Source organism: Poecilia reticulata, linkage group LG8 (assembly GCF_000633615.1).
Source record: "Poecilia reticulata strain Guanapo linkage group LG8, Guppy_female_1.0+MT, whole genome shotgun sequence".
Taxonomy (NCBI): Eukaryota; Metazoa; Chordata; class Actinopteri; order Cyprinodontiformes; family Poeciliidae; genus Poecilia; species Poecilia reticulata.
In genome coordinates, this window is record NC_024338.1 from 12,440,176 (window position 1) to 12,466,648 (window position 26,473).

The 26,473-nt window shown below is 39.2% G+C and overlaps 1 protein-coding gene across 5 annotated transcripts in view; it reads left to right on the forward strand.

The window, feature by feature from the left end:
* Positions 1-1,729: 1,729 nt before the first annotated feature.
* cyth1a (cytohesin 1a) overlaps positions 1,730-26,473 on the forward strand; it is a 38,105-nt gene continuing 13,361 nt past the window's right edge. The window contains exons 1-2 of one of the 5 annotated variants that reach the window (XM_008416204.2): positions 1,730-2,049; positions 26,330-26,412. In XM_008416204.2, coding sequence (XP_008414426.1) covers positions 2,031-2,049; positions 26,330-26,412 — 102 coding nt within the window. In that variant the 5' untranslated portion in view covers positions 1,730-2,030. Of the gene's footprint in view, positions 2,050-6,333; positions 6,791-14,330; positions 14,622-20,635; positions 20,835-26,329; positions 26,413-26,473 lie in introns of those variants that run through there. The other 4 variants (XM_017306360.1, XM_008416203.2, XM_008416205.2 and 1 more) reach the window with 4 other exon arrangements.

Sequence of the window (26,473 nt, forward strand, 5' to 3'; positions counted from 1 at the left end):
TTTGATCAAGTTTAATTTTTCTTCTAAAACTGAGCATCTCGGTTGTTTTGTCCGGAGGCCTCGGGTGTGGAAATGGAACCTTCTCATTCTCTACAACAACTCTCCCACAATAAGTATCACTTTTGTATTTTATTTTAGAGACTGCATCAGAATTGGATGTGATCATTTCTTTTTATCTCTATGCAATTTTGTGACCATCACGCCAGTCATGTAAAAACTGGGCTGAGACTCAGGAACCCGGACCTCWTGTATCCCATGTCAACCCTGTGTCCAGATCCACCTGCCTTCCTCCTCCTGTTTCATTTCAGTGCAACCATTCTACCTGGACCACCACGTTTGCATCCTGTACATCTTGTAGAAACTGTTTTATACAAACGACTTCAAATTGGGGTACTGTTGGGGTGGGGGGCACAAACGCGTAGAAAAACCTGTTCTATGAAAACGCTTTGCCAACGTAGAAGACTGTACAGTCCGTCTTGTGCTACCTGTRYTACCCTTAAATGCTGTAAAGATTTGCCCATGCATTTCTTTTCATTTTAGAGATGTTGCCTTGAATTGGCTACAACACCTATAGGATTTAATGTTATAAATATCTAATTTAAAGAAGAAAAGAAAGATCTTTAATGTGCTAATACTCAGTTGATGGATGTTGACTTGAGAATTTACCTGCAATGTGTTTGTGTATAAGACTTAACCTGTTTTCATGCAAGTTCTCCTCTGTCACTGTAGTCTGTATACAGAGCAGGAGAGGTTGAAGCGGTCTTAACTTCTGTAGGACATTTTTTGTCAACTGTGAAATCATAACGTAGGCTATGACTCTCAAAGAGGCACAGAGGAACATTTAGCGTGAATGTTTGCAACGATTCTGTGTTTTGCACCGTAAATTTTTTTTCTGACCAGGAATGGGAACTTTCATAATGAAAGAAGCTCTTACCACAATACATTTAAGTAAAAAGGTGCAATAAAGTGGTGACTTTTGTGAGTTGTTTTTTTTTTATTTCTATTAATACACTTTTATATTTATATGTATGCAAGCTATAAATATAGCTTGCATACAGTCTTGAATTTTTTTCTTGAGTAATTTAGTTTTACAGCAATGTCACCATGTTTTGTCTTACAGTAGGATACTTTTACTGTATTTCTATTTGCAGTATCAAAATTACAACTCGGTTTGATTTTCTAAGACTTCACATGCCGTCATCCCATGGTGATGTCATTAGACACTGACTAACAGATGAGTTTAGAAAATGTGTGTTTGTGGCAAATTGTCATACCAAGATCAAAAATAAAATTGCTCTGATTAGTTATTTTCTATGCTAATACGTAAATATCCATCTGTCGAACACAAAAAATCTGCATTAAGTCACAGTAGTTGTGTATTCAAAAATGTATATTCGTGTGTGACGAAGCGGCACAAAATAAGTTATACGGAAACTTTTACGGACTGCTCAATTTATTTAAAAAAAAAAAGCATGTTAAAGAATTACAGAACACTAATGTAAAAATAGTTTTGTGGGGTTTTTTTAAATGAAACGTACTCATAAAACATTTTTAAAAAGCATTCGCTTGCCATACAAAAATACTTTAATTTGCATTATGCATGCAGAGATGCTCTGCGATGCATTTAAGTGTTGAGAAAAGTTAAAGGTGAGTTGGACCGTGACATCACATCTGGGGTGGGAGGGGCCCAGCATGTGGCCCGGTTCCTCCCGAGTGAGGAGGCGGATCGGCGAGCACCCAACACCGGACAAAACACGCATATCTCAGTCTGAAAACAGAGTGGCAGCGAGGCAAATGTAACAGCAACAGAAGTAAAGAAGAAGGGGGGGRAAAAAAAGATTTCGGTGAACTTGGATCTCAAGGTTGCTGCCGGAGGAGGCTGAGGGAGGACAGCAGCGAGACGAGCAGGGCTGGAAGGAAGAAGGAAGTAACAGAGCAGGGGAGGCAGGTGTTTGGATCCGCTCCGGGCGCGACAGAGAGCGGCATCCCCCGGTCAGTGACGCCCCACGGCAGCATCAGGACCACCAGGAATGGAGGGGGAGAGTCACGGTTTGTCTTTGACACTTTGGCTTTCAGCTTTGATGCATATWCTAATCTAATGCATGTTTCTGACAGCTATGTGCGTGGTATGCGGTGCCAGTCAGAAATGCCACAGTCCATAAAGCTGTGCGCGTTGGTGATGTGTACTAAGAAATGYTCAAACCAGAAGTCTCGTTATCCGCAGTGGATTTCAGTGCGTGTGTTTATACAGTAGCCCGTCATAAGCTTCCCTTAAAACAGGTGGCCTCTGTGGAATGCACAGCCACTGARACATAAAAAGATCTGCATGCTGAATTATTGAGCATCACGCCGCAGCTCTGACAGCACGGCGCAAACACGGCTTAAAAGTTGCTTCCCTGCTCATCTGAACTCACGCTGATCATTCACAGGGCATGAAAGGATGACATAGCCTTCGGTGATGCTGTCACCAATGTTTTACTGGAAAGTCCTGACTTCATTTTATGAGATGACCTGTCTGATGATGYCAGGCCTCGATGAGGTGAGGTAGCAGGACGGCTCAGTGAAGGCTGTGATTGAGCATCATGTCAATTATTTAGCTATTTAGAGTTTCTCTGAGCTTGGTGCTTCTCAAAATAGAAGCTCTGGCAGTGGCCTCATTGCAGGATTTCTTTAGATGCAGTGTTGACAGGAGGACGGGAGGAAAACAACAGCTGGCAGTATAGAAACCTATTGCTAAATTAAGATGAAATGTGTTGTTTTTAATGCGTTAAGGAGTGCATGTGAACTTATTCCAAGTGTAGATTGTGGTTTTTTTTCCTGTGGCTTTAGGAAAAGGTTGCATTGAGATTGCTTTTGCAGGCGCTCCTTTTCTTCATGTCTTTTCTATTGGCAAAGCATCTAATGAATTAGTTAACAATTCTATAATGACCAGCAAAAGTGTGAGGTGAARGTGAAAGGACATTAGTCACTGTGCCTGTCAAACTGTGAACGCGAAGGCACAAAGTGCAAGTCATGTCATCGCTTCTGTCTCTATAAAAGAAAGCATGCGACTGCCAAGCCTCACAGGTTTTCTTGTACTTTATGTTAGACTTACACCACACATTTGCGCGTCTGAAGTTGTAGATGTTGTTTGATGTCCTGTCCTGCCCTGCCGATGTGGCTCGGTGCCTTTGCCCTAACCCCCCCCCCACGCCCACTTCTCCCTCTGAATTCATCAGGGTGCAGCTCTGTTTGTGAGACTCTCTTCAAAGGCTTTCAGCTGCTCGCTGTCAAAGTGGCTTTATCTTTTCTTTGCGTTTTGCCATCTTACCTGCACCTGTCAGTTCTGCCCCATTTCTCTTTGTATGATAGAATGTGTACGTACAAAGGAAATGGTGCATCAGTTCACAGGCGTGGAGCTCCACATTTGCAGGTAGGTGTGGTAAATGCGGTTATGGGTGTCTTCTCTCTGCCTCTCTGTGTTTGATCCTTATCTGCAATGTGATTGACAAGGTGAGATGTAATAATCTATATATTATGATGCACTCTATATGATACCCAGTTCTTTCAAATGCATTCTTGAATCCTTTCATGTTTTGTCACCTCCTAACAAGAAACTTCTGTGTATCCCCCCCCAGCATGTTGATGCCACCACTATTTTCTTATTTTCTACAGTGAGACTGGTGTGTTAGGTGTTTTAGTTTTCTGTCAGCATACTATTTTTACTGTTACCTGCTCAAATGACTTTTTACACAAAGAATAGTTTTGAAACTCTTCATCATTTTCCTTTTTATGTCACAATTATTCCATTCTCTGTGTTAGTCCATCTCATAAAAGCCAAGTAAAATCCACTGAAGTTTATTGCTGTTATGTGAATGTTCAAGTAGTACGAGTACTTTTTGCAAGACAATGCATTACTGATACGTTCTTCTAATCTTTGAAGCATTTCTAAAAATATATCACATCTGTGAATTTTTTTTTTTTGTGACACATCTTTTGAAAAACCCCCAAAAAAGATTCAAAAAGAATTGCAGCTTCAGACATTCTGTCAAATCTCCTCAAATCAGATCAGATAAAACTCTAAAAATAAACCTGAGTGCTTTTAAGAACTCCACTTATTAAACCAGATTTAAAAGGGACTTCTTCCTAAAAAAATAAACACCACAGTAAATCTCACACCAATAGCTAAAGTTTAAACCACATACTCTTGTTTTCTTTGATCATAATCAATAGCTGTTGTAAGTGTTATATTCAGTTGAATGCATTTGCAGCGGGGCTGAATCAGCCTCCTGTCGGCCAGTTGTTAGTCAGCCGAGGTGGTGTTAGCATTTGACTGATGTGTGGGAGTTCCTCCAACACAGATCAGTGGAGCTCTCTGTGTGTTTTATATTCAGCGAGGAAAAGTTCTCCTCCTGCGTGAAGAACCTCTAGGGGACATATCCATATCCATCCCAATATTATTAGACATGAGGAAACGTCGTCTGCTAGGCTCCAGAAACATGTCAGCGTTGCTGTTGTAATGGAAACAAAAGTGTTGCTATGGCATATTTTGTCCACTTGGTGGCATGTGCTGCTTGGCTTTGTGTGGCCTTCACGCTCTGCATACATGCAGGAAATCACACCTCTGTCACCGCGCTCATGTCGAAAACGATGATGTTTGTCTCTTAGTGCGACAGCACATGAATCACTGAGGTGTGGCTGTATCAAATATCTGTCAAATTCCAGGCGTATTGGTTTGCGATGCATTTTACTCCATTCCTTTTACCGGTACCTGTAAAAACAAGACCTAATGAAACATATAAATAGAAGTTTATGCATATTTTTTTTTATTTTTATTTTTATTTTATCTCTGTCTATTGTAGATGATGCAGTTCTGGGAAAACAATGTCTCAGTGTCCAGTGCATCAAAACAGCCATTTGTCAAAAAGTTATGATTGGGATTTTATGTGATTAGCTAAGACAAGGTAAAACATAATGATGAATTGGAAATTAAAATCAAATATGCTTCTCAACTGCATTTCTTCAATTTCTTTACTGTGTATTTAACCTTATCCCTGTCTGACCAGCTTTGTCTTTTCTGAAGAAAACCCCCTCCACGACATGATGCGACCACCACCAGGTTTTAACATGGAGATGGTGTGTTCAGGGAGATACATTTTTTTGCCAACCATAGCATTTCCAGAGTTTCAGCTGCTTCTCTGATCAATATTCTCCTTGCCAGTCCTGTTTAGGTGGAAGGCCGTTGTTTTGGTCAATTTTTAGTGCTATAATGTTTTCAACTTCTCCACATCTTTATTCTTGACCTTTCTGGTGTGGTCTTGATGTTGCAAACCTCGGTGGCATTCACAAAACAGCTTTATTAATATTATACACAGCAGGACTCAATGTGCAGATTAAGTGACTTCTCAAGGCAATTGGCTACACCATTTAGGAGTAAAAGAGGCTCGATTAAAATACAGAATTTTCAGACTTGGTCAGTTTTGCAAGGCACTGTTGCTTGTCTTTTGGACTCTCGCTAAGGTTTTTAAAGTATTAATATGTGGATCCGTGAATAGACCCACCATCTATTCACATCTATCTGCTGAGAGTGTCTTTTGAAGCTCAAGCAGAAAATATTCACCCTAAATAAAACTGGAATGTGCCTTAGTGCTGACTCCTCTGTGTGTCGTACCTCTGGGTGATGTGCAGCTGTAAGCATTAAAAGCAGCCATTGCAGTTCATGCCAGGGTCAAACTGAAGCATTTGGACCTCTGGCGATGAAACAGGGGCGACAACAGTTGGCACACTCGTGCACACTGTACAAAAAAATATGATAAAAAGCTGCTTTCAGTAATGGCTGCCTAAACCAAGTCGATGCTGTGTCGCCCTTGAAACAAGCGTGATTGACAAAGAGGGATGAGTTGATGAATTGATTAATGGCAGAGAGAGAAGCATGTGTTCAGGTGTCGGGGATGGTTTGTGCGACTGACAAGCAGGCTGATTCAGAGTGGCAGGAAAAATAATGCCAGCCAAAGAGTAAAGTGAAGTGAGTAAACACGCCAAATTGTTTCGTGATTATAAACACCGTTTGCGTTGCTGTATGACTGTGTGATTGCCTGTGCGATTCATATCTCGAAGCTTTCGTTACTTTTAGAGGTGAATACAGCTTTTTGAGATCAAGAAAATGAGAAAAACCGCAGAGGCCAAAGACTGAAATCAAAATCTGCTTGGACTAGCTGCTGACAGTTCATAGCGAAGGTCGTGCATGTTTTTCCATTTGAGTCTTCAGTGTGGGGAGTGTGACACAGGACTGACTGATAGAGTATAGTCCTGTATACCAAGCAGCAACAGAGAGCTGAGAAGGGGAGAGAGAGAGACTGAGAGCGAGAGAGAGAACAGCTGAGGCGAAGACATGTAACATAAAAAGGGGGAAGAGGGAGAAAGCAGAAGTGATTTCAGCATCCCAGCAAGTTGCACATTCTAATCAAAGGGGAAGAGAAAGTTGGTGAGTGTGAGAGATTTTTATTTTTTCGCAAGGGAGGGCAGAGAAGTCATCCGACTCGGGGATTAAGTGAAGCAAAGCCACTCAGGGAAACAGTTGGGAGTCTCTCTATGACAAGGAGTTACTGTCAACAGCCACAGTGTGGATTGAAGGTTTTCTGAACTTCCCCTTTTCACCGAGCTGAGCGGCGTGTCGAAGGAGCAGCTCGGCTACTAACGGCGACTTCACACACAGATACAGAATCCCTCTCTGAGGCCATGGGGACGGTGAGCGAGCTATGTGTGTCCAGCCTTCAGACGTTCTTGTGCCCAGCTGTGAAGACGCCTCCAGGTAAATTGACATCAGAACAGGATTTAGAAAAGTGCATATCACAGTAACATTGTCCTGAGCACTCAACAATTAGACGAGCAGCTAATTGACGGTTCAGGCTTGTCCGCTTTACCGCTGGCACGAACACACAACTTCCCTGGAGATGGAAGCAAACGGTCAGACAAAAATAGAAGGAGATTCTGGTAACTTAATCCTGTTGTCACGATTTAACCCTGTGCACACTTACTTAAAGAGCGTGAGGTGATGTTTTTACTACTAATCTCCACAGTCATGTTGACATCATGTACAGCTAATACTCGCCACGGATGTAAACAGCAAAACACAAAAGAAAATATCTGTTATTCTCTTTGAAAAAAAATATTCTTTTGCTGGACTTGAAGCCACTTCCCCATCATGTGGTAATGCCCAGAACTGGATGGTGACGAGGCGGATGTGCCTGCTGCCGTGTCAGCTACGTCGTTTAGTGTCGCAACTGCCTTCCAGGTCACTGCAGGTTTTCCGCTGGGAGCGTTTAAACTGTTTGTTGTCGTGACTGCAGCAGGTTTGTTGTCGGGTTGTTGTGGCGAATCAGCTGATGGAGTGCGTACTGGGCGGGGAGGGGTGCTGTCTGTGTGATTTCAAAAGGCCTGAATCAGCAGCGCCGGGTATGTGAGGAGAGGGGTTTTTTTTTTTTTTTTTTCTAGCTTTGGATATTTGACGGAGATGTCATCTGGGGTTTTTTTTCCTTTCTTTTTTTTTTTTGCTTAAGAACTGAGTTGAGCTGAATTTCCATGTCCTTTGTGAAAGCTTATGAAATTGAAAGATGTGAGCTTCTGGTATTTACATAATCCCTTTACATTTTTTCCCGGTATCTGATATTAAATCAGGGTTCCTTCTGACAGAAGTGGTGCAACGTAGTCAAGTTTGTAACCATTTTTCTTACACACCTTTGTTAGGGCTGCCTTGAAATTTTCAGTGGATCAGAGCTTTGTGGTGATTCCAAAACACTAAGTCAAGTTGTAGTTCACTTACTTACGCTTGGGCTGATTTTCCACTTGAAAGACCCATTTCTTTCCTTCCAGATTTTCAAATAAAGTTCTTTCTTTCTGATATGTCCTATTTGTGAAGTTCATTGATCTCTCCTGAAGCGTGTCAACCACACAACATGATGCTGGCACTCCCGTTTTTCAAAGATGGGATGATGTACTGAAGCTTCACCATTTTTCTTCGTAATGTAACAATGCACACAACCACTTCAATCCTAGCTTAGCTTAGACAAATAGCTTAGTCTTCTTTTATAAAGTGATTTGAATATCTATTTTTTATTGTAGTTCCTGTGTGAAGATTTCTAGAAGATTACTTTAACTGGATGACCTCATGCTATGGCTTCAACAAAAACAGGGTTAAATATACAAAGGCATAAGGGAAATGAGCAGATTTTTTTTATAGAGCATGCAACTGTAATACAAAATCTATTTATTTGAACACTTTTTCCATATAATTTTTGCTAATAAATGACCCAGTGTTGCAGATGCATTTATGCATCTTCAGGCCACAACAGTTTCTATTTAAATACCATTATTATGTTTTAAGAATTTTTTTTTACTGACCTAAAAATGACCTCATCTCCCATCTTTTTTTTTTGGAAAGTGTTTTAGCGTATCACTCCTCTTCCCAGATGCAAATGTCAGACCAACCATCAGAGGGATTACGTGACTCAGCATGCTGATATTGGGCATCGCGTCCCGTGCAACAGATATATTAATAATTTCGCTGACTAATAACGACACAGTCACCATCTGGGCTGTGAGACAGGTGCACTGTGAAACATTTGCTGAGACTCTGGCGGGGAGCCTATTAGAGTGCCGACTCTGGGGGCAGCTGAGGACACTGATCTGTATGGAGACTCACACAAGTCTGTCAGATGCAGCGAGTGTTCAGAAATTTCTGCCAGATCAGCTTGTCGCAAAGGAGCATGTGGTGATGTCAGTTGTTGCCGGCTGTATTTCAAGCTTGTGGTCGTTCTCTGAAAGGTTTTGTTTAGGTCTTCTTCTTGATGTTTTGTCATCTTTTTACTGCCATTGTACTCGGTGTGTTTGTCTATTTTCTTTGCTTCTCAGGATTTTAAAAGTATTGCTTGCACTTAAGATATAAAAAAAAATATGTATTGATGTGTTCATTTTTGTGTAGGTGTAATTTCTTGAGCCGTACAGCTGGCCTCAAACTAAAGTAAGGAATATCTATTTATTTAAATCTGGACCCAAATTTGAAAAAGCACACACTGAATTCACACTGTCGTCATCCGTTAAGCCAAAAAAAAAAAAGAAAAAAACAAAAAGGCATGGGTATTGAAACAGAAGCATCAGCAAGCTGCAACTAATTTATGCGCATAATAAACTAATCATCAACAGGTTTACGCCTGTTTATAAAAGCAGAAGTTTACTCTGAATCGAACAGGTATTTGCTAACATAATACCAAGACAGAGACGTCATAAAGTGGTTGTAAAGCGAATGCAAAACAATTTGGAGTCATTTTTTCTACAGTGAAAATTTTCCTTATTGGGTGGAATATATTCAACATAGCTTCCAGAGTGAATTTCTTAGCAAATTCACCCTAAGTTTAAATTAGGGTGAATTACCAAAAAAAAAAAAACAATTATTATTATCTCAGGCCTCAGTTAGCACTCAGTTAGCAGTTAGCAATGCTAATGTTCATGACACTAAATTACAAATAAACTGTAGAAGTAGCTTGTTTGGATGTGTTGTCAAAAGTAAACTACAGCCTCCTGTGTGATGTAAACTAAACAGCATTTCCACAGAAACATAATGGTGTTTTCTAGTTGTTGTTTGATGAAAGCAACAACTGAGTAAAGTTTAATTTCATCCCTTTTTAAGGTGTCCAGAGCATGATTTATGCAGATAAAATTTCCACAGTTCCTATTATTTAAATATGTAGTAAGGATAATTAATTAGTAAATGCGTGCACTGGGATAGAGTAAAGGAAATATCTAATGTAAATGGACAGATCACATGTGTTTTGCTTCCTCAGAGCGAAGATCTGTCTTCTTCTGTTAGCACACAGTCTGATACGTTTCAGATAGCGAGTGAGGCAGAGTCTGGCACTGAGGCGCCTCCAGCAGGAATGTGTGGGAATCTTGAAACAGATGAAGTTGGCCCAAACAGCTCGATACTCAGCAATAGGTATGTCTGTAAAAATGATTGGTTTTCCGTTGACATTCCTGACCTGATTAATGGTGTATGATGAACATAGAAGCAAAAGGCCTATTTCTTAGTGAAACTCATGTATTGTATTTTAAAGATGTGTTCTCATGTTTTTATTCTGCTTATTGCTTTGACTTTTACGCCCAATACAATGCTGCTCTCATTTACTTGAGACTTTCTGCTCTCTGCATTCTACATCCTTTTGCAAAAGTTTGTTTAGGCTGATTTCATCATAAGTATTTTTGTATGTTTGTACAAGGCAGGTAGCATCTGCTAAAAGGTGTGCCATTCAATACACATTGTGTAACCGTGATGTGATTGGCCACCCACAAAGTGCTTTTCTACTCTTGTGCCATCATTAGAAATGTGATACTGGGGTTAGAACATCTCTTGTTTCAGGATCACCCCCTCCCCTCACACACACACATGCACAAAATTATAGGTTACATTGATCCAAAGGTCTTATTACTGCACCTATGAACTGAGAGCGGTGGTTTCAAAATCAGCTCRTGTGGTGAGGCATGTGGAGGGCAGCGAAGCTAYAGGCAGAGCTAATGTTTGCCATGCAAACTGTTTTCTTTTTGTGTGTCATCATTGGTCTTTGCTTTGCTGCTCTGCAGATTTTCTTTACATACATTTTGTTTGTAGGATGTATTACGGTCCTCCATATGAGAAAATAAATTAAAAATAAAATAAATTAAATTTATATGTTTTTATTTTGATAAGAGTAAAATATATTTCCAAAACATATATATAATTTCCCAAGAGCATGCAGTGTCCAATTGTTTCCTAACAAAATGAAGGTCGTTGTTACACAACTTGACTGTTGTCTTTTAGTGTTACAACAAATTGTTTTTCTTCTAAAGAAAAATGGTCAAAAACCAGTAATAATGAAAAAAAACAAATGGATAAATACATTCTGATTATTTTTATAATTTTATATATTCGTTTATTCAGCTGAAATGTCATAAAACAATGTGAACAATTAAGTAAAATGTTTTTATTTTWAATTTTTTATGAATATGTTTGTTTACAAATACAAAGAAAAACAAAAACAACTAAAAAACTACTGAACAGAAAATATTACAAAATATACCAGGGGTGTACATTTCGCAGTTAATAAAAAATGATCAGCAGAGGGCGCTGTTTGYATCTTTCTGTTTAATGTTGAGGGTTAAAAACAAGCCTACAAATTATCAGTCAAAAATTCTTAGCAGAAACCCCCCCCACCAAAATTGAATCTTTCTGATTTTACATTTGTTTGTTTGTTTKTTTTYCCCGTTAAACTCATCATCATTATCAGCATCATCTATTGTTTTTCATGTATTCTTTTAATTTGAATGTGACTAGTGTTTGTGTGGGAATCTATGTTTTGTACATTCACGCTGGATTGCTCCAAAGTGTCATTATGTTGCACCGTAACATAATGACAATGAGTTGTTTGTGGTAACAGTTATAATCCAAAGAAAAAAGAAACCCTCGGGTTTAGCAGTAAAAGTTGTTGGTAAGATATTTATTTCAAAATTAATTAGCATGCAGTTTATTAAAATATAGGATGGCTGTTCCTTCAATAAAACAAAAAACAACCCTTAATACRAATAAAATGCAAAGATTGTTTGCAAACTACATCATTTTACGTGCTTGGAAATAAAACCCTTTTTGCCTGACAATGCAGAATGACGATGATTGAATGTTTGCATAAACACTCTGTTAACGTCACATTTACTCTTCACGAAGAAGCAGAAGACAGTAAACTTTGTGTGTTTATAATTAACTCCTGATCTTCTCATGTGAAGGTCAAACAGCTCTCTGGTTTCATTTGTTCTGGGGTTTAGGCCCATCTGTGCAGCATTGCTTGGGGGCATGCATGAACTAGCAACAATGAATGGAAACTTTGTGTGAAGGAGTTTGTTTTCACACAGACAGCATTGTCAGCTGTAGAGGTTGCAGCACACAGCTGCATCRGTCACATCTTGWAGATAAGGAGTCTGGAGCAAAGATAGCATGGAGAAGTTGGAGGACTATATTCAAAAACAGGTACATCTTTAAAAGCAGATCAATAAAATCAACAATGCAAAAGGAGGAACTTTGTACTTTCTTTCTGATGTGACACTGCAAGATGACCAAACCCACCATAATGTTTGCCAAAGCTGTTTTTACAGGACACAAATGAATAAATACAATTTCAAGAAAGAGGGCAATAAATGCAGGACAGAGAGGTTGTCTGCCTCTACCTGGCCTCACTCAGGCTGGTGAGCTGCATTCCTCTTGTTTTAATCAACAGGTAGAGACAGGCTTTTTTTTTTTATTTGAGAGCACCAGCTGGTGCAGATGCTAGTCTGTTATCCAAATGACAAACTGATTTATTTTATTTCATTAAAAAGAAAAGAAAGGCCTCAATTTTTTCTAGTTCAGACAAGAAATTTCCATCTTGAAGGGAAAAAAAACCCTTTACCATTTATCACTGGAATGTTTGGTCTCAAATGACCAGACTGACCTTTATTCCCCATTTTGCTTTGTATTCTATATGGAGAATGGCATTTTGCAAATGATATTTCTTATGGTTTTCTGGCTGCCACCCAAATATCCAATGTTGTGGAGTGACCAACTAATATTTGTCCTGTCCTTTTGACGGCATTTCCCACCTGAGCYGTGTATCTCTGCAACTTGATGTTCTTTACCAAACTTTTGAGGACTTTGCTGAACAGCTGGACATTAAATTGAACACAGAAGTATTAACTATTTACTTCTGAGGGCAGTTGGCGGTTTGACCACCATTTTGGGTTACCATACTGAAGAGCACTAAACACAAATGCAACACACTCAGATTTTTATGACTTTCAAAACCATGAATCATTGCCCTTCAACTTCACAGGTAATGCCTGTTTTGTGTTTGTTGTTCACACATAGTAAAATATATTAAAGTATTTTGGTTGGTCAAAATGTGAAACAGTTTAATATGGTWKCTAGAGTAGTGTCTTTGATAARGATKGATTTTAAGTAGTGTAAAATATGCTGTATTTTTTGTGATTTATATCTTATATGACCAAAACTWTGTTTATTTCATATAGGCTCATGTCCATTGAGTTTATGGGGAAAGTAAAAAACAAAAACAAAAATGCAGGTGGCTTCTATAATTTGTGCATAAAAGTAATTTRATTCAACAGGTGTTCAGAAACGGTTACAAGTTTTATATTTGTCTGAACAAATTTCGATGCTATTTTCTTACTTTTGTTTCCGAGGTGAAAGTCTGAAGGCACAGATTTCTGCTTTACGGATGTGGTTTAGTGGAGAGCCCAAATATGAGTTCTGCAGAAGAGAGAGAGTGTGTGTGTGTGTGTGTGTGTGTGTCATTTATTCTCTCCCTGCCCCCTATCAGTCCTCTCCCAACAACAGATCTGTGCACATATGCGTGTGTACGTGCGTCTGCAAGCGATAGTATAGTGGAGATAGAGTAACAGATCAAGCACATAACCAGTCTACTGGTTTCTATCTGTGCCAGAAAAGACACTGAAACCGGAAGTTTTGTTTGCCCTTCAAAGTAAGAGTATGAATTCCGTAACCAATTGGTCTGTATGTATTGCTACAGAAGGGAAATGTGCAAACTCACAAATCTAAAAATKTACGTGTTTATAATGTGAGTGTGAATAAGTGAATATAGCTGCACTGTAAGTACGTTGAGTACTTTTATGTAGTTCCTTTCCAGTCTGACTGGAAAGGGGCTATATAATTTAATCCATTCACATTAATTTATGTCAATAATAAATTTTGATGGACAATAAATTACCCCAGAAGTTATTGTGATAATATAATGGTAATGGTATAATAATGCAAGTACACTCTCTCAAAGATCAATAAACTTTAATTTCTAATGAACATTTAACACTGGAACTGGAAGACATTTTAAAAATTATCAAATAAATAAACAAAACATCGAAACAACAAATAAAATTTGTTGTTTCAGAGACCTTAGTCTCTAAGCAAAACTGTCCTTCAGAAACAGAGGCTAGTTGGAAAGACAGAGAAACAAGAAAAAACAATCATGCAAATTGAAATGATCAAACTCATTATAATGCAATTAATTGAATATTATTACTTAATACACAGTCCTTCTAATTTTACATAACKTTTGTTATTAAACTAAATATTAGTGTGCTTCTCTTTTGCGTATTTGTATTGTCCGTACTGTGCATTTGGGTTTTTTGTATRTATTTTCAGTGCGATGTCTTATGTCTGCTGCTCTAGCAAAGGCATTTCCCTGAATTAATGCGTACGCTTTCATTGTGAAAAGCCCGACAGGAAGTGTTGTGCTTTGACTGTTCATTTGACTTGGCGCAAAACAAACGCCTGGTCTCGGTTGACGAGGGAAGGGCTGGTAAAAGTCCGTCTAGTACCTTGAAACCACTCYCTTTGGTCTGACGGCGGTACGGTTCTTACTACGAACAGGCTTTCACTTCGCTTTATCTTACGCTATTTATCTGTTACTTAAAAAACTTTCAAGACTCGTAAATCTATCGGTAGTGGTTAGKAGTAAAAGTTTTTGCTCTCGAAAGCCTCCAGAAACTTTTTTCTCTGCGGACGMGGACTTGCTGACAGAGCAGCATGGTGTTAAAGTCGGAAGAAGGAGTCGGTGAGTAAAAAAAAAAAATGTAATAGAGCAACATTTTCGGTCGCAAGAATGTCTTTATGGCACCTCTAAAAACCCTACATGTCAATTTAAAGTCATAATTGTGTGAGGTCGTATGTTCATAAATACATGTGAATAATGTCTGCTGACTTTCTTCTGTTTCTCTTCCACTTTTTACACAGTCCTTCCACGTTATTTAATAGTGTTAATATTCTCTGTTTTAGCCATTTAAAAGCTCAAAAATGTAAATAATCTGCCGTAATGTTCTCTGTGCCTTTATGTTCTTGTTTTCCGCTAAAACATACATGTTCTTGTTTATGTTCATGATTTATTCATGATTCTGGGTAAAGCATCGTCTTGTTATTGTCTAACAATGACGAGTGCAATTTTTTTCCACATGAGCAGACACTTTTAATATCTATTGGTTTTCTTTTAGTTTATCCACAGCATTGTTTCCTGAATGCACAGCAACTGGTGGGACTAAGCTTCTCCTAAATGTAACAGTCAATGTTGTTTTAACATGGTTTTACTATAAGCCTATGGAATATATAGACTGTTAATATTGCAACATTTGGGTTGTAAAGCTTTTACACAACATTCTTTCATGCTGTGTTATTGTGTCACCATAATGAGTGAGTGGGTTGCTCCTCGGTATGAGACAGAAGGCCTCTTTCATCTCCTTGGCTTGGTTTTAGCCTGGCAACATTAATAATTAGCAGCCATGACTTGCGTCACTGTTAATCACGTTGGATAATAGCGAACCTCTGACTGATCCGGGTCGAAGCTGCTGGCCTTTTGTTCTCCTGGTCTTACACTACCCTTCCTCGGTGAACCAGGCTGGCACACACATACAGCTGTCTCTTTTTATATAGTCGCAGCCAAACCAATGAGAGGAGCGGTCGATTCCCGTTGAGTTCATTTGTCTCTGCCACTTTAAAGTGGGTGGTCGGGGGGTTAAACTAGTTGTCTCTAATGGTGTTCTAATAAACGGAGCTGAAAGCTCTAATGGGTCCTGTGGTACCGTGCACTGTAGCTGGCACTAATGCCCTGGTAGTTTGATAATCTTCATCATCTCCCTATAATCACATTTCTGCCTTTTTTCTGCATCTTGTGGCTTACCTCCTCCACTCTCCACCATAGTGGGAAATGGATTTAATGGACAGGGAAGGAAAATGTTGTTAGTTTCTTGTTTGGGAGCCTAATCCTTACTTGGTTTCCTGCACTGTTGACAAAGAGGATACATTCAGGACTCAAATGCTGTCATGTGTTTCGGTCTGTTTTACAGTCAGATGTAGGTGTGTTTAAATCAACATCTTGTGTTTGGAGTACATGCGAGAAATTCAAATGTTTAGTGTCATGAAAGCCTTATGCAAGCATAAAATAACACAAACTGGCAGCAGTCATAGTTACTAAATGTCTTTATTCCCTGCTATATTTTCTTGTACAAAACAACAGATGGCTCATAATATCCACTCTATTTTTACCCTGTTGTAAAAGTTGGTTTACAATAATCTGAAAATAGGTCCTTTAATTACTTTTTAAGATGTTATTTTATATTGGTAAAGTCTGGAAATGTTTTTTTTTTTGTTTTGTTTTTGCAGTTTTTATTATGTTGTTTCTGTCAATGCATTGACAAGCTGTGAATCTCAGTTGGCTAGTATTCACACCAAACTAATGGAAAGAACAAGAGGTTATGATGATTCTCAGAACAAGTAGGTTATTTTTAGTCACCAGTGCACAGTTTAGCATGAGGGTTATAGGTTAAGTGATAAATACACAAAGAGTCTATATCATTTTTGTCTGCTGGTTTGTGGACTAAATACTTCCCGTGCTTCATCTGATAGTTTCGGAAACCTGAGATACCACCAAACACTGGCTTCTCAACAAGCCATTTAGTTTTCACGCCGAGTCACATCAGGTCAACACTTCCCTAACATTTTATAACCTCTCCGTTTTGTATTTCCGCTATAAGACAAGTTATTCAATTCTGTACCACCTTCAATTGCTCTTCAAATTAAGGCAAAGTTATTTAAAACGATTTATTATGATGATACGTTTTGGGTTTAATTAGGCCTTTTTATGTTCCAAACCATGATTTAAGCATAACCGTTACACCCCTTGTTATTTGTAATCTTATGTATAAAATATCCTAGAAACTATTGTGCCAGTGGGACAAGTCCAAGCTTGATTAAATGAATGAATTTCTCTAATGATTCATCTAGTTGGGATAACAGGCTTTATCGTCCCCTCTCCAAACATTCCTAAACATTCCTGAACTTCTAGTCATTTGTCACACAGCATATTAATGCTAAACAACATTTTGAAGTATTTCAGTGCTGTGAAAATGTGAATATGTTCTTTCTTGGTTCTTTTTGCTGCTGTTCATTATGTCACTCATTGGTCTCAGAGCTGATGAGTGTGACTTTCAGGTTTGTCTGCAGCAGGTAGAGACACGCCTCTAATTATGTCTTTCCTGTAAGACCTTTGTTATCATTSTTGTTACAGCCCATAGATTCAAAATAGCGCTTGGCAGAAACTAGATTGAAAGTATCTGGAGGTGTGTTCATCAAATACAAATGTACTGGATTATGGTTTGGTTAGGCTGAAACTGATTTTTTCTGAGACATTTTAGATTTTTGAAACTATACAATTTGTACATTGTTGCATAAAAAATTATTCTTTGTGAATAAGATTTTTTTTATTTGTTTTGCAAACAATTTCAGGCCAAAGACGGGATATAGAAACAATGCATTTTGTTTATCACCTGAGCTGTGTGGCTACTTTGTGGTGATTCTGCAGTCTTTTGTTTTTGCTTATTATTTTTCAGTACGCACGTGATTTTTGCCATCGGGAGAGAACATTTTTTGTAATATGCTCTCCTGTGATTTAAACTTTTACTCCTCCACAACAAACTAAAAAGAGCGGTGCACAAACAGGAAGCCAGGAGTTTGACAATGGCCTCAACAGGAAATGACTTTCGGCATTTTGTGTGTGGGTGAAAACTTCTAGAGAAAAGCAAGAAGGATACAAACTGAAACCATGTACAGCGGTGCTTCACGTTGACTAAAACTAATCTTCCAGCTTTCACATCATGGGTTGTAGGACGTGTGTGTGACTAACGGACAGGAGGATGTTGACAATAGGATGTCCCCTGATAAAAATCGAGGCTAACGGCATCAGTGGGACAAAAGAAGGCATTGTGGGAAGCAGCAACGCTTCCGCTTTTGAGGGATAACATAGAGCAAGCCTCCATAGAAAACAGTTAATGCAAATTAAACAGCAGATTATTAAATGAAGCTTTACTGCACTGTCCATAGCCATGAGTGTGCGTGTGTTTTTGTAGGCATGAAGTCGCTGCAGCTTTAGAAAGTTGAGCCTTATGTCTGTTTGCTTTAGACTGGAGCTGCACAGTTCCCAGGCCTCGCTATACATTCTCCAGCTCTGGCTCCCACCCACTCACATCCTCCGGTCCTCACATTCCTGCACAGCAGCTTTGACGTCCCGCGCCGGGACAAGATGTCCTGGTGTCCGTTTTGTCTGAACACACCTCCTTTCTCCCCCACTTATTCTCAAGCATGTCTGTGACTTGGAAGACGAGATGCCATAAAATATACGCATTTTAGATTTTTTATAAGATGCTGGTTGTTGGTTTTTTAAAGAGACGGGAACTGTAAAAACACCCAAGTTTAGATGTTGTGCTTGTGGTTAGTGAGGAAGCAGACATGAACTCAACACATTAGAAATCCTTGTCTCAGATTTCAGACTTTCGTTTTGATCTCTAAAGAAGAAAAGGCAAAAGAAAAAAAAATAGTTCCAATAAAGGAGCCCTGTTGTACATTATTCAGTGTTAGTCTTTTAAAGTTTAATGTAAACAAATAGGTCATATCTCTATCAGTGGTGCCTGCAGATAAAAAAAAAAAAAGATTACCAACCTAAAAACACATGGGTCGCAAAAACAAATCTGTGCGAGAGGAATAATATTTTTTTAATGGGAATTAAAAACTGAAAATGTTCTTTTTAATTTTTTTGACCCTCTGAACAATAATTAAGTATGCAGAACACGTCATTTTTTCTAAATTTGTCTTAATATAATGTTTTGAATCTTTGCCGCTGCATCTTGTTGCCATGTTGATGCCATTCCTGGGGATGTTTAAACCTAAACCACTATAACTATGGGCTCTTGCTTACTTTGACCTAATCAAAGTTTTAAATAATAATACAAACTCATTTATTGACTAACATAAATGGTGTCTTTGTAAAAAAAAAAAAAAGTAGATGTAGCAACATAAGCAAATCAAATCAATCAGAAATAAACCTAATCAGTGTAAGGATGCTACAAAAAGTGGCAGCTTAACTAAATAATAGTTCTTGCGTTGAACAATGTAATTTCATATATTTTTTTTCTATTTATTGATATAGTTGCTTGTGTGTGAAAAGACATCATTTGTGTTTTCAGAATTGGTGACGCTTGTTTATTTTCATGGGTTTTTTGAGGTAATTTAGAGGAAAGCCTTCTGCTGCTGTGATGTGTTATTTCCCACATAAGTACTCGCTATAATGGTAGTTAACACTACCTTAAGTGTGAACTGTAACTACGCTATCCACATGTTGACGCCAGACAGAGGAAGCTCTGTCACTGTGAGGCGGTGAGGTTCAGCCGACGCAGCAGAGGGCTCCAGTTTGACTCATCCGTCTCCAAGCAGACATGAGGCAAGCTCCCACGTCTGTTCACGTCTGCTCCGTGCTTCAGGCGCGCCTGGGGGCCAGTGTCTCACTCATGCTGTAAAAATTTGGTCTATGACAGAGACTCCTGAGAACATTGCACAATTGCTTAGCAGAAACGTTCCCATTGGGGTCATTTCTTACACCCAGTTGGAGTCCAGCACAGAATGTGTTGTTTAGCTCTGTGTGGGTGGTGATGGAGGACGAGTGGTCAGGAAATTAAAGGCCTGCACAGACATTTTGGTTTAAGAAGAGCTTTCACTGAGAGTCTACAAAATGACATTTTTGGTTGTTTGCCTGAAAACATATTTTGATGTCTATTCTTACTTAGTTGTGGAGCAGAGTTTATGCTTTAGTATTTACAATTTCCGCTTCTTCCTCATTCAGATTGTGACAAATGTGTTGGCATTCCTAATTTAATGTAATTTAATTGCTTTTTGAATATTCTGACTTTGCATCTTTAAATGGATCAGACTTTCCACCAACATCTAATTAGTAATTGTTACATCACTAGTAACAATTACTCATTAGGTGAAAACTCATTAGTAATTGTTGCCTTTGAGTCATAAATATGACAGAGCGTAAAATGGAAAAGAAAACATGGTTCAAGGAAAGCAGTTAAATGTTTATCGCTATAAATCAGAGAGTTTCATCAAGCTTGCAATTTCCCAGAAAGCAAAAGATGCAAAACTTAGTAACTCTCTTAATCTGCATGCAAACCTTCTGTTTGGGAGGCGGTCCAGCAAACGTAAACAAGTTTGCTACAGAGACTTTGACTGGACCAGTGGGGTTTGATCAAAACAAACCAAGATGCCATTAAGCACTACTGATGGGTCTGGTGTGAAACAGTGGATGAACATGAGGGAAAGAGGTGCATGCCTGTTGTTAAATATGGTGGAAGTTCTGTGTTTCTCTGGGACTGTTTCACTTCTAAAGACCATTTAGGTATGGCATCATAAACTCTTTGAAATGTTAGACCATTTAAAAACATTTTATCTCTTAACGTGTGATTGATTTACTGTTTACTCTTATTTTAGTGTGAGTTTTATTTTTTTGGAATTATAAGTCTTTTTTTTTGTTTTTTTTTACATATCTTTACCCATGGCGCCATTATCATTTATTATAGTTGTTTAGCTTTTTATTAGGACCTTGTTACTTTTCCTAGAGCGGGGAGGCAAGGAGCGAAATGACCACTGGGTGGAGCCTTCATGTTGGCGCTGGTGACAGCAAAGCGTGAGCGGGGAGGCAGAGGAGGGAGCAAAGTATGTGAGGAAGCCTCCTTCCCAAATGGACTGTGTCAGTGTCAGCGTGCTGCGAGCTCACTGTGAGAGCTGATAGCTGTGAAACCTCAGCATTATCTGTGGTCCTGCCTGGAGGAGCGGGCTCCTTCCCTCCGCCACTAGATGAGGATGTCTGTGCAATAGGATCTGACTCCTTTATCACCAGAGGTAAAAGGAAGAGCCGAGGAGGGAAACTGGAGAACATCTCATTCAGGTTTGCACTGAAACCTCTTTCTGTGCTTGGGCTGCTCTTCACAATGTCGTTTATGTTGTCTGTCTGTGGGAACTTGTCCAGATTTTTATGACCACCTGTTTTACTTTAACTGTTAGACTTTGTTAAATAAATAAAGCTTTAGAGAGGATACATGCCGTGCAGCAAAGCCAGGACAGAAATCATGTTGACCACTTGTGGTTTGACTTATCTGTATGAATGTCCTGTCATCCTCCAGCCTGGATTGCTGCAGTTTGAGAAGGCCTGTTGTTGGCACTTCAGTCACTGATGCTTGGGATGATTGAGCACCGGTGCAGCGGGCCAATAACTGGACAGCGGGTTGCTGTCAGTGAGGATGTCAGTTGTCTTTATGAAGTTGGGGGGATGGGAAAGGTGTAAAACTCTTAACTTCGATTCCTTAGAATTTAGAAAGTGTCTTCTCTGTTCCAGATTAGACACTGGAACAGTGAAAGATATGTCTTCATTTGAATGCATTAGAAAGTAATTGAAATGCTAATGTTGAAGTACAGAAACTCGAATCCTGTGTTTGAGCTTTCTGGAGGAATGTGACTGTTTCCAGACACAAAGAAGGAGCTGTGATCTTCCCACTGACTCCGTGTTCTCCTGCCACACACTGACCCACGCCTCCCTGGCTTAACACAGGGCTCCTTCTCCTGCAGTCCCCTGTCACCTCAGATACACCCACCCTGGCCAGGTCAAGTTCGATGCTAAGTTTTCATCCAAGCTACTTTTCATTACAGATACATTTTTTCAGTTCCTGGATCTTTGAACCTAAAGGTCAAAGATGACAAATTTCTTTTGGTTGATCACATTAAACTGTGCAATTCCTTCTTTCTTAGAACAGTAATGTTTGTGTGTGTGTATCTTAAGGATATGAGTGAGCACCCTTGGGATTAGCTTTAATAATGAGATTCAGTCTCGGATGAAATGTCACATCTTGTTTTGTTTGCTTGAGCAATAAAAACTGCAAAAGCAAAAAATCTACCAGAGTTTATCAGCTTGTTATCTGCAGATGTTTGCGCAATGGCGAATGAGAACTATTGATTGTTTCCAGCTAAATTCAGTAAATCTTATCACAGAGGAGTCTGTGTTTTGCTGCGATCGGAACAATCTGTTTTGTCGAAGGGATCCGATTGGCTGGTGGACTTGGTGGACTTGGTGCCTTTCGATCATAAAAAGTACAAATGTACTTTCCCAGTTTATTTACACAGATTTAATTTGAGATGCACAGATTTTTATATATTTTTTTAATTCTGGTTTTTCTATTGATACAGTATAATTTTTTTTTTTCTTGTCTTGCTGTCATCCATTACTCATGTTGGGACCAGAGGTGATGTCACACTGTGTGAGTGAGCAGTCGATATAAAACGTGATTTTGCTGAATTATTTCTTAAAAGAAAACTGATCAAAAGTTTACGTCATGCAGCATAAGAGTAGCTCTGATCCATGGAAGGCAAAAATCGTCCCGATAACCGTTACCAGACGACATCTGTACTTCTATAATGATTTTACAATAAAATCCAGAAGAGACATTGGTAGGAAATAACAAAAGAAGCTGATGTTCTTTTGTTATGTTTAATTAATGAGGCAGACTGAGCAGCATGGTAGAGATGGTATGGAGGGCTCTAATCAAGCCTAATGGAAAGTGTGCTGAGGCCTTTTAAGATGTTATTCAGCCTCACATACGTGAAAGAAAAGCTTGTCTAATGTGAGGAGAGGATTGCTTGCTGTGTTGTGCACTTCATCCAAATGCAATCAGAGTGCGAGCTAACTAACACATGGTCGCAGAAATGGCTCTCGATGCATAATTGCTCTGTCAGCAGATGTAGGTATAGTGTTGCAGTATAAACATTTTCACTTATAAATGCCATTGCTTTCATATCCCACCTTATTAAACATACTTTTAAAAGCACTCAAGGTAGCTGCATATATAAGAGATAATTTTGTAAGTATTATTTACTTACAAAATTATTTATTTTTGTACCTTACGTGATGAGCAGAGCTCCGTAATTTGGGTCACATCTGGAGCGGTGGGAGGCTGAAGGGGGGGGGATCTTCTCCGCTCGCAGAATTCTAATTTCCTTATTTTCCGAGGAGAATTCTTCTGTGATCTGGGTGGAAATGAGACGTCTGCCTCCTCTGCCAGGATGGCAATCAGGATGGGTATTAGTGGCTTTCTCCCGCTGCGGGAGACGGCGCTATAATTGATATCTCCCTTGATGTAACCCACCGCAGTCCTCTCTGCTGACCCAGCCCTCACTAAAAATGGATCCTCTTTTTCTAAGAACACTCAAAATACTCCAAGATGCAAAACTTTAGGGCATACGGTCTTTCTTATTTGACKGTGTGACGCTCGTATTTAAGTAGATGAAGAAATCAGTTTCCAGTAGTTAAGGTGCAGAAAGGCTGAAGAAAGCATCCTTATTACTAGAATGGAAAACTGTATTAACTGTTTTGAGGCATACATTTGAAGAGCACTCTGAAATAATGAAAACCGGGATAAAAGTCAGATTATACTGTAAAATGAGTCACTGAATACTTATTACATACCTTTTTTTGATTTCTAAGGACTTATTGAGTACTTAAAACGAGTGCCCTGCTTTTATTCTTACGGTAAGTTTGACTTATGGAGTTCTCTGATTGAAACCWAGAGACTTCAGAGCTTTATTTGCATATTGCAGACTCGCTCTGAAAATCAGGGTTTAGTCACTTCCAGTAGGAGGAAATTAGCAATCATATTTCCACGCACATCTGAAGCGAACCTGAGGCAGCCTTTTGAAAAAGTGCAAAAACAGCCAATCAGGCACTTACCCAATAACTTCCTTAAGACTAATAGCTAGCTTAAGTTTGATTGGGGAACACAGTTTCTTTCTTTCTACTTGTAAATAAATCGCATATCAAGGGGGGGAAAAAAAACAACAAAAAAAAYCGCAAGCACTTGCTGTACAAAGTAAAAGAAGGAAGAGTGTGCTTCTCTTGAGGAATTTTATTTATTTATTTGGATTTTCAGGATGATGCATCATATCAGAGGAGACCTTGACCAATCATGTGAGCCTACTGTGCTGGTTTAGACCTGGAATGGTATTTTATTTATCAGGTCAGGTGTGGCTTGAAAATGTTTTTTCAGCCATTTAAGTTTGCATTGGGTTGAATTTTTCAGCATTTGACCTGCCGATCAATTAAAAATTAGACAAACTCAACAACTTGCCAAGCGATTGGTAAATCTCCAATATTTTCTTTTTGTGTTTTTGTTTGGTTTTTGTTTTCTTTACACTTATTAAAAAATTGCAAGAGAAGTTTGGCTAACGTCGAGTTGTCGAACATTCCTGACACAATGCCAGGAACAGTGGGGGAAAGAGCACAGTGGGTGTGGATATGCAGTTTCATGTCACAGCTTCCTGGTCTTTGTGCATTCCTGCAGCAATAGTACACACAGTTCACCTGAATGATGTGTTTTCTTGCCCTGTTGATATGCTGACAGTGTTTCCACTTCTGCGTCTGAGGCATTCGAGACTCCAGTTTAGATTTGGACGGGGATGAGGAAAACAGCCTTGTCAGTACATGATTCAAATAATAAAGATGAATCCCAGCATGGTGTATTCTTCATTTCTCAATTTTTCCTTGTTAGTCTCTCGCTTTTTTATTTTCACTTTGTTTTATTTACTGTGCTTTATTTTTTAGAGATGGGGCTTTTTATTTGCCTAGTCAGTGCAGAACTTTGCAGACTAAGAGTTGAACGGTGCTCTTACCTAATTAGATGAGCTTCCCCTCATTTGCTGAGTTGTGGGAAATAAGCCCCAGTCTGAGAATCTATGGCTCAAGCACTCTAGAAAGGGCTCTTCCTTTCCTTATAATGTTGATTATTTTATGCCGATTGACTGTCTGTCCGGTTGATTTTATTCAAGACCTTTTCTTTTAGTCTTGAACACATTTCATCCTCAAATTCTCACTTTTTATCGTTTTCTTCCCCAACAGAACCAAATTATAGTCTTTTCTGCTGCTCGTCTCCTGTCAGTCTCCTCAGTTTTTGATTCTTTTTCTGAGTCAGGAATGTTGTGGTTGCCTTGTGTCGTGCCTGACTGCTGCATGGCTTCACAGTCATGTTTCCAGAAACAGAACTTGTCTAAATGCTATAAGACTTTTGTCCTGAGGCGTCCTCGCCCCGTTTGATAGGATGTGTTCTGGTTTCTCTACATCCTGTTGAGTCCTCTGCATCAGCAAAATCAAACTCCTTGGTTTCCTTGGATACTGAGAAATGTTTTATGGATGATGCTGTAAAGGTAGGAAGTGTGAAAGGTCAACCTTTTATGCCTCAGGAAGGAAATATGGTTGTGTTTAGGTCCCTAACCGCCAGCTGAAAGGCCTTAGCTGAGTCCTCACTTCCATTGTCTATTATCCTTTAGTCAGACATTAACAGACATTCCAGTAAATGTCATGGGTATTTGCCTCAAGGTACTCAGACTCACATGCCTCCTGTTATTAAAAATAAGTAACCTCCTTTACAGATTTCACTAAAGGTGAAAAGTTCATTTAATGGATTGATGGAAAAGGGACTGAATGTCTGTTTTTATGGAAAGCTGTGAATTCAGTTTTGGACAATTCTTCGCACTCACTTTATAACCATTGCTTTGTTAAATGTTTCTGGAGTTCCATTGGGTCAAGCTTCTGCTCCAGACCTCTAACCTTTCAACTCTGTTGCTGTGTTTCTAAAGAGCAGAGGTCAAAGGGCAGGGCTTGTGCTTGGAATCAGGAAAAAATATGCTCGCAATATTAAAATTCAAATGATTTCCCAGTTGTAGAGTTCTGCTTCCTCGATTGGTGCAATACTGTTTTTAGAAAGGAGAAGTCATTCTTGTGTCCATAAGAGCGAAAAGTAAAATGAATCGCCTTCAGCTCAGGAGTAAAATCACTGAAAATGAGTCCGTGGTCAGAGAGTGCTGATGCTGCTTTCTGTGCAGGTAGCACCCACGCACAGGCACATTGTGTTTTAACCGGGACGCGCTTCTGATGGCACAGGCCAAGCTAATTATAAGCCCATATTGCGAGAGCGACAGAAAGACGAGAAGCACTTGGAGAGCTCAACTGAGCTTCTCTGAGCTTTTTCAGTTGTCACTCTTAACATCGCACCTCACTGCTGCAGATTTGTGTCCCAATTTGGGTGGTGGTTTAAAGTATTTCTTGTATTTAACATTTATTTCTTTATACTGAAGATGGATTAACACAGTTCTTACTACATAAAATCATCTTTTGTTGTGCTTTTTTTATTTAGACCTGTTACATTCTGCTGCTGCTCTCTAAGTTTCTTGCCTCGGCTTTGCATTCACCTTTTGGTTTAAAAAAAAAAAAGATTAGAAATTAGAAAGTATAATCAGATTTTGGATCACTGAAGCACTCCTCTGGGATATACTTTAGGAATAGACGTGTACAGATAAGCCTAACGATGCTAACCTTTCATCTTCTCTTTTATCTCCGTCCAGTTCCAGACGATCTCACCCCGGCGGAGCAGCAGGAGCTGGAGAATATCCGCCGGCGAAAGCAAGAGCTGTTGGAGGACATTCAGGTAATCCACAAGAAAGACATGGTTCTGATAGTATGGGATGTATTAAATATATTATTATATA